A 13,519-nucleotide genomic window follows, 5' to 3' on the forward strand; every position below is an offset into this window, starting at 1 on the left:
ATCAGAGAATGCATTGCCAAAAAGGAAGTCGAGCTCAAATATGTGAAGTCTCATGATCAAGTTGCTGATATCTTCACAAAGCCTCTCAAGTTTAAAGATTTTCAGAGATTGAGAACAAGACTTGGAATGAAGAAGAAAAAATCAAAATTAAGGGAGAGATATGTGGGGTCCATACCTCACCTACCAAAGAAAAATGAAAGAAACGAAAATGAGATGATTGCTGAAACTTACGGCTTAGGCGGTGGACAAAACCAATTTTTCTAAAGTTGGTTTTCTGATTGAAGATTCCAATATTTGATTGGTTAGAGGTGCGGTGGCTTCTCCTATAAATAGAAGTATTCAATTTCATCTCGAACACACCCAAATAACGAGAGAAGCAGAAAGCAGTGAGAGTAATCCACAGATTGTTGCCTGTGAGATAACTAGTGAGTGATTGTAATATTGTAGTGAAGTGTTTTAAATAAAGAGTGTTATTTCTTTTATACATTTATGTTAATGTTACAACCCATATTTTTGTATGTGAAAGTACGTCGTAAGTCCGTTGATGTAAGCTCGAAAATGAGATCCTCTTGGAAAGTATATAAAGTAATTTAATGGTGTTACATCCCATATTACACACCGTACTTCAGATGTTACTATCATTATAGGATTATCTAATGTAAACTCAAAAAGGATGAAATCCTTCTACACGGACAAGAAAGGGTTGCCGAAGTGTTACGCAAGTTAAGATGAATATGAGACTTGTTAATCATGATTTAAATGAGTTTAAATACATGATATGACTATATATGATATTTGAATATGAAGCATAAAGTTTGAGAAAAATCGGATTTAAGTTGCGGAAAAACCGACTAAGGATTTGCATTGTAATGAAGTTTTTTTAGTAATATATTTCGTGTGCTATATGAGATTTTTTTGGGACATATTTGCCAAATTGAAGGTCTTGGAATGTAGTTTCCAATGCTCTTAACCGTTTGTTTATACGACATCCGGATAAAAAGATATAAGCGTTTGAAAAAAAGGCCAATGAGAGAGTGGCACGTGGCACCTTTTTGACTTTTAGAAAAGGGGATGTTTATCTCTCTGTCTCGTCTCTTACTTTGGTTTTCCAGAGAGCTCGACCATATAACACCCCTAAACTCATCCTCAAGTCCTCCATAAGGATTTTCAACGATACTATCATCCGAGGCACGAAATCACGAAGCAATAACACAAGAACGATCCTCACGACGTAAGTATTGCTATATAACCTCTCTTTTTCTTTGTAGTTTGAGTTTTGGAAGGTAGTTTGAAGTTAATAAAAATGCCTAATTGTTGGTTTCAAGATCTTAAATATCAAGGTCGATTAATTCATTTCATAATATTTAGAACTCACGGGACGGTGATCGGAAGCCGTGAGTTCGAGTTATTTGATTTGTAATGGACTATTTTATGGGTTGTTTCGTGTAGCTTTTGAGCTGTATATTTTGCTGCTATTTAATGGAGTTTTTGGAGGATAAATGGTGTGGAGAAACACCACATATTGGTGAAATAATGGATTAGTCATTCTTTATAATACTTTCGGGGTGTTGGACACTACTATAGTCGTTGTTTTTGGTATGAATTGATTGGGGTATGTTGGGCTATTGTAAGCTAAATATAACATGGATTTCGACTTGAATCTACTGTAGGAGGTAATTATATTGTGTTCCAACAAGTTCTTAAGGTTATATTGACATCGGTTGAGTTAAATGGATGAACTAGACATGAACTAGTGAATAAAGTTGCCAATTAAGAATAATTGGAGTTGTGGATCATTTTCTTTGTTATGGATGTGAGCACGTGATTTTTGCACTATGAGAACTACTCCCAAAAATTCAAAATAAAATGGTTTGGTGTTGTTAGTGATTTATTTTGTATTTTTGTCTGTGCAAGTTTATTTCTTCTTTAATTAAGAAAAATACAAAAAAATATGTGGTGCATGTGCATTTAGGATTTAATTTTACAATTTAGGAATTAGCAAGTTTGTTTTACAAAATGGGAAAATCACAAAAAATATGTACTTTGCATCTTTCGCATTTAATGTCCGAATTGTGTGATTTTTATCGTTATTGATGTTTAATTTCGTGTGATAGTTATTATTAAGTGTCAATATTTTTAGTTAATTGCCAATTTTATAATTTAATTAGGATTTTTAGTTTTATTGTTGAAAAGAAAAAATTGAAAAAATAATAAGAAGAGGAAAATTCAGTTGGCCCAATTTGGCCAAGCCCAAATCCTTACAGCCAAACCTGGCCAAAAACCAGCCCATACCTGCCCCAAATCCAGTCCACCTGCGACTCAACCAAACGACGCTGTTTCAGGCGTTTCAATCTGGACCGTTGATCTCAGCTGATCAAACGGTCCCAAAGCTTTGACCAAACCCAACCCCCGACCCGTCACTCCAATACACGGACCGCCCTAGTACTACTCCAAACGACACCGTTTGAGTTAAGTGAACTGATCTGGACCCTCGATCTCTCTTGATTGAACGGCCAAGATCAAACCACCCCCTACTATATAAATGAAGCCTCATACCCAGCCCCCCAGTCCAAACCCCTGTTCATCATCGTCTCTCAGAGACGAAGCCCTTCCCCCAAACCCTAGCCATCATGGCATTCCTTCGCCTGAAACCCAGCGGTAACGACGCCGCCGGCCACCAAAATAATACCCCTGAACCTCCTAACCACCCCCAATCCAAATCCCTCACTCGTTTTGCTCGAATCAACCTGCAGCTTCTCGAATCTTCAATCGAAGATTCGAGCAAAACTTGAAACCCACCCCAACCAGTCCCAAACTCACACCAAGGCACCCCCTGACCACCCTTGTTACGGATCTATTGACTGCTTACCTCGAATCAACCTCCAACTTCTCGAATCTTCAATCGAAGATTCGAGCAGGACCTAGATCTACCCCAACCAGTCCCAAACTCATACCGGACATGTCCATGACCTCCCTCGTCACCAAACCACCGTTGGTTTGGTTTGAATCTGGCTAGAAACACTCGAACCCCAAATCGAAACGTAAAAACCCTAGAAAAACCAAAACTGGTTTCTGTCCGAAGTTTAAAAGGTTTTAGGTGTTTAACTGACCTTAGTCGAAGTGTTCTCAGTTGAGAACACTCGATTAAGGTCCGTTTGACCTCAAAAAAGTTCAAGTATGAGTTATTCAAATCCGTCTGTTCTTTGTTCCATTTTAAGGTATTTTTCTTTTTTTTTTCTTTTATTCTATTTTTGATGTTTTAAATGTCTATTTATGTGTTTAGTATTGTTATATTAATTTTTCAGTTTTGTCGATTGTTCTGTTCTTCTCCCTCAAACCTTTTTATTTGGTCGAATTTGTTTCTGTTCTTTGTTGTGTATAATTATAGGCTGTGTAATCGATTCAAATAAGTTTCGTCGATTAGTTAAGTTTTATTATAAATCCCTGTTCTTGTCGATGCCGTTTGAATTGCATGATTGTCCATTTCTGATTGATTGTTGTCAATTGTTGTAGGCAATTGGTTAATTAGTTATCATCAATTAATTCAAGTTTTATTAGTAGTTTCGTCAAATGATTTAAGGTCGAATGTTGTATGTGCTGATCTTTAGGCAATTAGCTTCAGGGCATTGTCAATATGCTGACAATGATCCTGCATTTATGTTGATTTTGGTTCAATGTTCAGTTTCAGTTTTAATGGTTCTGTTGAGTTTTGTGTGGTGTTAATATTGTTTTGATTCAAGTTCAGTCTGTTGGTTCCAGTTAGAATTCAGCCTTAGTCATTTAGTTGTTAGAAATTTGGTAGGCTGGATTGATTATAGCTGTTGTAGTTTGCTGTTTGATCTAATCTGTGAGGTTTGAGTTGCTGTTTGATTTTGATTAAGGAAATTGGTTATAGCTGATAAAGTACAAGGGATTGGGCTAGGACAGTAAATCATAGTAGTTTCAGGGGTAATTTAGGAATTGAAGAGTTCAGAAATTGGCTAGTTTAAGTGGGCTGTCAGTAAAATACTAAAGTACCATTAAACTAATGCAATTTTTTTTAGTGCTAATGGGGAACAAAACATAATGGTGGGGGAAAGGTTTAAAGGATTTGAATAGAAAATAGGCTGCCCCATACCCGCGTGGGATTAATAAATAAAAAGAAGTTTAGTGGGGAACAAGACATATTCTAGTGGAATTGAAAAGAGATCATGGCAGAATTAGCTTAAAAAATTCTGCCTAAGTGTCCTTGAAGGCTAGGGTCAGGGTTTGGTTATAAATAGGGTCATCGAAGATAGATTTAGGGGGGATTTTCCGAAGAAAAATCTGGAGATGAGAGGTTTAAACAGTACAAGTTTTTTTTTACACAGTTAAAGGGTTGGTTTCTGGGAGCTAAAAATCAGTTTCTTTCTATCTTTTGGTGGAGAGTCTGGGCTGACATCTCTTTAGGCAGACTTTAGAGGAGAAAAACATTCTGAAAATCTTGAGGGTATTGGATATTCTAAAAAAACTAGAAGAGTCTTAAGAATGAGCCTAATTCAACTAGTATTATTCCATTGAGACTGAAAAGAGCTCCAGCTTAACTGTGGAATTGTATGTTCGAGTTTTCCCTTGATTACTGAATTCTAGGGGCGTTTCTGCTTGTGTTTTTGATTGGTATTTGGTTGCTATCAAGCTGCTTTAGGGTCGGTTACTAGGTGTTTGTGTTGTTGTTGGTATTGCTAGAATTCTGCTGGTTCCTTTTAAATCTGTTACTGGGTTATTTCTGTTGGTTGTTGCTGGTTATTGCTGCTGTTGCTGGGTTACATACTACTATGCTGATCTTCTTCTTCTTGTATTCCAATACCAGGTACACTACCCTGAACCCCATTGATGTAAGCTCATTAAAGTTTGAAAGGAAATGTTCGAACACATTTATTGATCAACTGAGGACTGCCTGTATTTTAATTGATGTTAGTTTAGATGTTTTCCTGTTATATAGATAGTAGTTATGTGTATAATCAAAACTGTTTTTTTAAGGTGGGTTATCTGTTAAGCATTGTGTAACATTGAAATGTTAAATTGAATCCTTGGAATGACATGAAGTGTAGTTAGTTCTACAGGTTTGTGAAAATGGGATTGTTGAATCAGTTTTGAGGAACTCGAATGTCATCAGTAATAGGCGGGTCTAGATTAAGGTCAGGTTAAAAGGGTAATGAACTTGTAATAGGATTCCAATTCATGAGCTGATCTAGTAATATTCACCCTACTCGCTAGTCATTTTATCATTAATCATGCCAGTATACTAGGATGTCTTCGGTGAATAACAGTTTCTGAATTCGATAGTAAGCAAAACCTGAAATGTTGTTGGTAGATTAGTGTTGAAAACAGTTAAAAGTCAGGAAAAGAAAGGATCATTTACACTATATTGGTTCATTAAAACCCATAGTTCGTAATAGTTAATGGGTATGATAAATTAGTTTAGGAATTTTGGGAGTTCACGTCTGTCAATTAAAATAAAGGTATGTATTGTCGTTGAGGTGCGTCACCGTTAAGTTGTTGGTTCGAACAACAAAAGCTGGGACATTGCACGCTTGTAATTAATTAGGACTTCTCCTTTTACTTTAGAGACAATAAAAATAGCAAATCATAGTTGCTTTAGGTTTACCCTCTTAAATAAAAAATGAGACGACCCTCGCCAAATAAAATGCACAAGCTGCGGGGCCCTCAACAAATGGATATCATGAATGCATAGAATTCGGGATGAGCCGTTTAGCAAATTTCACGGTCTTCCCCAAAGTAACAATGCGTTAGTCACTGTTAGGCGCGTACTTTAATAACATTACCTTAATAACCCCGGATGCACATTTACGTGACCCAAATCTAAATCTCAACGAAGTTGGAACGTATCAGAAATTGCGGGTACATTTATGTGGCGCAATTCAAGATGCATTCTCACAACGTTGCAATTCTTTGAATAAATAATAACACAAGCGGGGAACCGTTAAAATTTGCACATAGGTTCATAATTGTATAAAAATCAGATAATTAAGCCTAATATGACAGTAGAGCGACCGTGCTAGAACCGCATAACTCGGGAATGCCTAACACCTTCTCCCGAGTTAACAGAATTCCTTATCCGGATTTCTGGTGCGCAGACTGTTAAACAGAGTCATTCTTTTCCTCGATTCGGGATTCAACCGGTGACTTGGGACACCACAAATCTCCCAAGTGGCGACTCTGAATTAAATAATAAATCCCGTTTCGATTGTCCTTTAATTGAAAAAACTCCCTTTACGTCCCTTCACGGGGGTGTAGGTGAAAAAGGAGGTGTGACAATGGATATATGGTATAAGGATGGAATTACTGATGAATGACTTCATTATCATGTTAATGATACTATTAAGTTAAAGTAAAAAGTCTATAAGGGATGATATGGGGTATACGAATTCCAATTGGAGCTTGTCGCTCGTCGTAAAATAGTTATGACTTGTTGTTGTTTTATGGTGTCTTGTTATTGATGATTATGTATTGCTGGATTTCTCTGGTAATTTTTGTGGGTATATTATATTGGAGGAGGCTCTTGTTACAGGGGAGATGCTGCCCGAATTTATATAAACGAGCTACAAGTTTAAGTTGCAGATTTAGCCTTTATCTCTCGATTAGTTAAAACTCAAATTTTGAATCTCCTTATGTAATGAAGGTAGTTATTTCAGTTTACCAAATATAGTTAAATTCTTATTGTTAATATATTACTGTGCAGGTAGACATAGGAAGCAATTTGGTGATAAATAGTTAAATACATATCATAGCCAACAAAATTTGGGTCGACCAAAAAATTTTAAAACCATCTTCTCAGCTTTCATTTGGTTCACGTGGAAGAAGTCATTGGTACTAGCACCATAAGAGGAGAGGAGCAATAGGTATCTAGTACGTGCAGAGTCGCACCCAAGATTTGAGCGCGACGGGGCACCATCATTTTATATATGCAAATTTCTAGCGACAAAAGGCAACTCTTTGAAAACTTAATGATTATGATAACAAATCAACATAATACAAATTTAAAATTGCCGAATATCATTAATTTGGTATTAATATAATAAAAGTACATCGTCGCTCATACTTGAACGGTATGCATTTTCATATGCAAAGGACAAATGTTTAAACTTTATTGTGTAAATTTCTATCTATCTATCTATCTATCTATCTATATATATATATATAGAATGTCCCAATGTGATTGTAGCTAATAAATATGTTAAATGTTTAGATATCACTAATTAGAATTGTGAAAATATATATCTTGCTGATGCATAGAAAATCACAATTCACTTGTGAATGTCCATATGGAAGAGAGTATCACATTGGAAATTGTTCAATTTTTATTTTATTTTGCAATCTTCAAAAGTAAACTTTATTAGTCATTACATGTATCAAATTGCCCTCCCATTCTTGTAAAGACAATAATGTTTTACTTGCCCGTCATTCTTAATTCTTTATATTTTTCCATCATTCTTAGTACTTTAAGTTACCTGTTTAGATTTTCTCTCAGGTAAAGCTTTCAAAAGAAAAGAAAGTTCAAAGCAGAGAGTGAGTGAGGGACTTGAAAAAGAATAAAATAAATGAACTATTACGTACTAATAACAAACTAATTTAAAAAGATAAAAGAAAAAAATAAACTAATTGCTAGTAAGGGGGTAGTAGTAAGTTAAAAAAAAAGGAAGTGAAGGAAGGATTAAAGAAGAATAAAATAAAATGACAATTACGTAATAAATAAACTAATTCAGAAAAGATTATAGAAACAAAAATAAACCAATTGACTAGTAAGGGAGTAATATTAAGTTAAAAAAAAGGAGTAACCGTAAGTTTAAAAAAAAAAAAAAAAGGAACAGTAATAGTCCGTTTGGCCAAGCTGCAAAAATCAGCTTATTTTGAGAAGTGTTTTTTTCTTTCAAAAGTGCTATTCTCAATAGTACTTTTGTTGAGAAGCAGTTTGTGTTTGACTAATTAGTTTGAAAATCACTTCTGAGCAGCAATTAGTGTTTGACCAAGCTTTAAAAACTGCTTTTAAGTGTATTTTTATCAAAAGTGCATCTCAAAAAAGTGCTTTTGGAGAAAAGCTATTTTTTCCGCTTCTCCAAAACTGCTTCTGTTTCTCCTCAAAAACACTTTTTTTCTTTTCAAAAGCTTGGCCAAACACCTCAATTTTTGGACCAAAAAAGCACTTTTGGCCAAAAAGAAGCTTGGCCAAACAGGCTATAAGTATCCATGATCTTTATTTTTTAAAAGTAAACCAAAAAAAAAAAAACCATTTAGAACAAAAAGAAAAGCTATAGAATTGGTTTCAAACCCAGGTAAAAAGGTAAACAAAGGATCTTGCACGGTTCAGCAAACCAGTTTCACCGTCCAACTTTAATGTTTATGGGGGGCAACGAATATATAATGGGTTCTCAGTATGCATACAGACATATATAAGATATTTATACATGATTTTTGCTGAGGCTAAGTCGGGACCCCAACACGCTTTGTAGGTCCGCCCCCGAGTATGTGGTTAATAAAAATTACTCCATTCATAAATACGTAAACTCTTAACTTTAGCGTGTAACTATTATTTTTTTATATGTGATGACTTGTCAAGTGAATACCTGAGTGAATACTTTGAATCCATGCCTCTCCTAGCGTTATGCTCCTCAATTACAGGCTCCAAAAACCTGTCAAACTTGTTGCTTAATACCTTCATCCTCTTAACATAAACCTTGCAAGTCCATGAAATCAATCAAGGGGAGAGAATCTTCAATATTGAGGACACATTTAGCCAAGAACATCTTGGACAACATCATCTTAATCGACTCGTCCAAGTACTTCTTCCCCAGTACCATCCTGCTAATAACATTTAAACTCACAGTTGTCAAATAATCTTTCAGCAAAATCGGTTTCCCTGATAATTTGTTCAAATTATGGAGCAGAATATGCAGTTCCTCTGCCCGATTTTTGCTGTCTAGTTTTCTAGTGTTTGAGTAGTAGTCTTGAGGGTCCGTGATGTGTAATTGTGTAGAGGTTATACTGGTGCACTTAATGTGCAGTTTATTTATTTTTTGGAGCTGTAACTATTTCACAAGTTTGATAAATAAAATTCTTTAATTACCAAAAAAGAGTTTACTCCAAAAAGTGGTTTGAGAAAAAAACCAAGAAAAGAAAATCTGCTTTGACCTAAATTCTCCCGCGCTCCCCCTTCATCCGTTCATCGTATTATCTGGCCACATTGGCCTAAAATTAGTCGATTTTCTTCTCTTCAATATTACAATAGCATCTTTGGTAAGTACCCTCCACTTCCAACCAAGAAGTTATGAGTTCGAGTCATCCCAAGAGCAAGGTGGGGAGTTTTTGGAGGGAAGGATGCCGACGGTCTATTGAAAACAGCCTCTCTACCCCAGGGTAGAGGTAAGGTCTGCGTACACACTACCTTCCCTAGACCCCACTAGTGGAATCAAAATACACGAATACACTCACAACGCTCCAAAACTCAAAACCATCCGCTTTTATCTTCAACAGTTTAATTTTGCTTAAACAGTCTAATTTAGTAATCATTCTGCAAAAGGTTATACACTCTATAACAATATCTCTCCATAGACACCATCAGAACAAACACAACACTGTAATGTTATTATTTCTGAAAATATAACTGCATTATAACATACATACATAAATACTTGTGTGTTCACTATTAAAACCACTTTCAAGCAAAGAAAAAGATACAAGATTTAAGTTGGATAAGTAGACGATACCATTACAAAAGATTTAGAGCACAGGTTCAAACGTAACAAAGTCTATCTTGACGGAACCATAGAACTGCTGAATCAAACAGAGTAAAGTTTTGGTGAAAGTCTTGGCTCAATCACAGTAGCAAGTGGAAATTTTTTAGGTGTAGAGAGCCCAAAAATCTCATCCATGTTGAGGTCCTCAGGAGTCATATTATCAGGCAATGACCAGTTAAATCCATGTAGAAGATTAGCTAAGCTAGCTTGAATCACCTTGAGCCCCAAGCTATAACCCGGGCACATTCTTCTCCCCGCTCCAAATGGCAAAAGCTCATAATCATGTCCTTTAACATCTATGGACTTTTCATGGAATCTCTCCGGCTTGAACACCTCAGGCTCGTCCCACAATGTAGGGTCTCTTCCAATAGTCCATACACTCACGAGAACCCTAGTTCCTTTCTGAACGTCGTAGCCTGCTACCTTAATATCTTCTCGACACTCACGTGGCACCAACATTGGTGCCACGGGGTGCAGTCGCATAGTCTCTTTGACTATTGCCTCTATGTAAGGAAGATTTGGAATGTCCTTTTCTTGTACCCATCTATTCTGCCCAATTACTCGATCCAATTCTTCTGTAGCCTTTTTGAAAATCTCCGGCTTCTTTAGCAGCTCTGAAATTGCCCACTCCACTGTCACTGCTGAACTCTCGGTTCCACCAGCCAGCATATCCTGATTGCGCAATTACACATTTTACTCTTGTCATCAACTATAACAAAGCACTATTGTTATAGTTTAGGTATCACTAATTAGAATTGAGAAAATATATATCTTGCTGATGCGCGTAGAAAATCAAAATACTCGGATTCGGGGAATGGCCGGACCACAAGGGTCTATTTTATGCAGCCTTATCTTGCATTTCTGCAAGATGCTATTTCCACGGCTTTAAACCGTGACCTCCTGATCACATGACAACAGCTTTACCAATTACGCCAAGGCTCCCTTTCATCAACTATAACAAAGCATCGAAAACAAGTACAAATATCCTGACCAACTTGACTTTCTATTTTCAAAATTTTTCTTGTAATTTATCTACAGTTGGATTCACTCCATTATCCGTTCTACTTCGACAAAAAAGTGAGCCAGATATCATTTCAGTAACATTATCAACAGGTCAATTATTACGAGTATATTCTTTTTCTTGTTTTTTTTTTCAGTACGACAGACCCATACATAGCCAACTAAATTTCGGGTTCCAAAATATCTTGTCAATGTCCATTAATTTCCATTGGTTGGAGGAAGTCATAAGTACTGTCGACCCGAGTGGAGCAGAGCAATAGGAATCTACTCTGGTTTATTAAAATTATTCTTAACTATAGTCTATGTGCCTTTTTAAGTTTTCCGTGCTATTAAGTAGGCGTTTGGACATAAAAATTACTAGTATAATTTTTGAAAAACAGTACTCTATCCGTTCACTTTTACTTGTCCATTTTGGACTTTTCGCGCCACTTAAGAAATAATAATTGTAATATGTGTTTTACCATAACCCCTAATAATGATAGCATTTCAAAAAACATGGGAAATAAATTGGGGAATGAGTACTTAATGATAAAGGTAAAACAAGTTTTTTTTTTTTTTTGTCTTTCTCTTGATTTGCTAAAAAGACAATTAAAAGTAAAAATGTATTTTTAGTATAATGGACAAGTAACAGTGAACGGAGGGATTATTATTTGGAGTTAAAGTTGAAAAATGATACTATTTGGAATTTGAATTTGTGTTTGGACATATATTTCACTTGAAAAAATATTGTACTTTTGTGAGTGGGAATTTTTTTTGAAAAAATCATTTTCGAATTTTTTTTCAAGAATTTGTAAAATTTCACGGAGAAACATATTTTTTGGAAAAAAAAAATTCGAAAAAAGGAAATTCTTTTATGGACAAACAGCAACAGGTACTAAGTATTACTCCTATTATTTTCTATAGTTATAATTTAAAGATATTATGATAAATATGAATTGATATCTTTTGTTTAGTACAATACCTGAGTGAATGCTTTGACTCCATGTCTCTCCAGCTTAACTTCCAACTTCGGATCATCAGCAAGCTGCAACAAAACATCCACCATATCCTTAGCAACATAATTCTCCACTCCATTTCTCCTAATGTTATGCTCATCAATAACATGCTCTAAAAACTTGTCGAATTTCTTGCTCACTACTTTCATCCTCTTAACATAACCTTGCAAATCCATGAAATCAATCCATGGAATTGAATCTCCAATATTAAGTACACCATTTAGCAAAAACAATTCGTCCAACATCTTCTTAAATTCCTCAGGATTCACGAACGAGTTCTCGGATTCGTCCAAATACCTTTTCCCCAGTACCATCCTGCTAATAACATTTAAACTCAACGTCGTCAAATAATCTTTCAACACAATTGGTTTCCCTGATATTTTGTTCAAATTATGGAGAAGAGAATGCAACTCCTCAGCCCGAATATACTCGTATGAATCGAGACGTTTCGTGCTGAATAATTCCGTTAGGCACATCCTACGTGCCTGGCGCCAATATGGTCCGTAAGGAGACCATGTAATATCGGAATAATTGTACGTTGTGTATTTTCCGGCAGCCGTTTTAGGCCTGCCTACAAAGTTAATATCCATGGATTTGAGGAAAATCTTAGCCATTTCGACGGAGGATCCAACTACAACGGGGAAAGACCCGAATTGGAGTTGCATAACGGGTCCGTACTTGAGGGAGAGTTCGTGGATTGAGCGATGAGGAAGATTGCCAATAAGGTTTAAGTTTCCGATGATCGGCCATGGTTTTGGGCCTGGAGGTAAATTGAGTTTCCTCTGGCGAAGAAGTTTGGAAAGGAACAAAAGAAACAGAGTATCAAGAAATACTGCTGCATATGTAGTCAAGTTTGTACCTTCCATTGAATTGTTGGTACTTTTGGTGGTGAATCAGTGATTTGGGAGAGGACTCAATGTGTTTGTTAGTTGATTTAATGGTGGAGTATATGGTTCCACGAATAAGCTGTATTTATAGTGTTGGAGAGAAGCTTGAATAGTACTACAAATATATTTTTTAAGTAGTATTTTTCAATTATTTTTCATCACTTTAAAATTTGTGATCGTCATTTTCTAAAAGAAAAATCTAGTAATATTTTTCCTCGAAACTTTGTTTCAGTTGCCTTCGGTCTTCCAGGAAAGTATTTTTAAGTTCTTCAGTACCTTCAGCAGGGTGTGAAACTGCTACTGTACTACTTACTTTGAATAAAATAACAAGGTACCCCACAAAAAGAAAGGAAACACTTTAAAAAAAAAAAGAAGGTTCCCCACAATCCACTACTTGGAAATAATTCAGTGAAGTTTCACCCATTAAAAAAAACATAAAGGTAAAGTTGAGATTTGAACTTTATAGATTTGAGATTCTAGTTTTCTTAAATTATTGAATTTTAAATTAATAATTTGTACATATTTAATAATTTTTTAAGTCTCGTAGCAAACACGCTAGCTTTGCCCCTGTTTATTGTTTATGTAGGGGCGACTCTAAGGCTTTGGGCAGTGAGGCCATTGCCTAAGGCTAGAGGTGATAAAATGGTTAAAATAAAATAATTAACCATACATATTATTCATTAAAAAATGGGTTGGATAATAAACTTTTTAAAAACGGATCAAATATGAATAAAAATATGTTATCCATTTAGAAAATGGATAACCAATAGGTAACCAATGAGTCTAACTTTTACATTTGTAAAGCCTTAAATTGGGTGTTCCTCAAGTTAGGGAGACTAGGAGA

General features: G+C 35.6%; 1 protein-coding gene across 1 annotated transcript; it reads right to left on the bottom strand.

Annotated features, from left to right (window-relative positions):
* Positions 1-9,785: 9,785 nt before the first annotated feature.
* LOC107803700 (cytochrome P450 71A1-like) lies at positions 9,786-12,709 on the bottom strand. The gene is made up of 2 exons (NM_001325739.1): positions 11,755-12,709; positions 9,786-10,445 (listed from the first exon to the last, which is right to left on the bottom strand). The coding sequence occupies exons 1-2, from the start codon at positions 12,652-12,654 to the stop codon at positions 9,816-9,818; spliced, it is 1,530 nt and encodes a 509-aa protein (NP_001312668.1). The 5' UTR covers positions 12,655-12,709; the 3' UTR covers positions 9,786-9,815.
* Positions 12,710-13,519: the final 810 nt, after the last annotated feature.

The sequence above is a fragment of the Nicotiana tabacum genome, chromosome 6 (assembly GCF_000715075.1).
Source record: "Nicotiana tabacum cultivar K326 chromosome 6, ASM71507v2, whole genome shotgun sequence".
NCBI lineage: Eukaryota > Viridiplantae > Streptophyta > Magnoliopsida > Solanales > Solanaceae > Nicotiana > Nicotiana tabacum.

Coding starts and splice junctions, on each gene's coding strand:
- LOC107803700 (NM_001325739.1), bottom strand. CDS start 12,654: ATGGAAGGTACAAACTTGACTACATATGCAGCAGTATTTCTTGATACT. Junction 10,446..11,754: donor GAGTCAAAGCATTCACTCAG/GTATTGTACTAA, acceptor TTGCGCAATCAG/GATATGCTGGCTGGTGGAAC.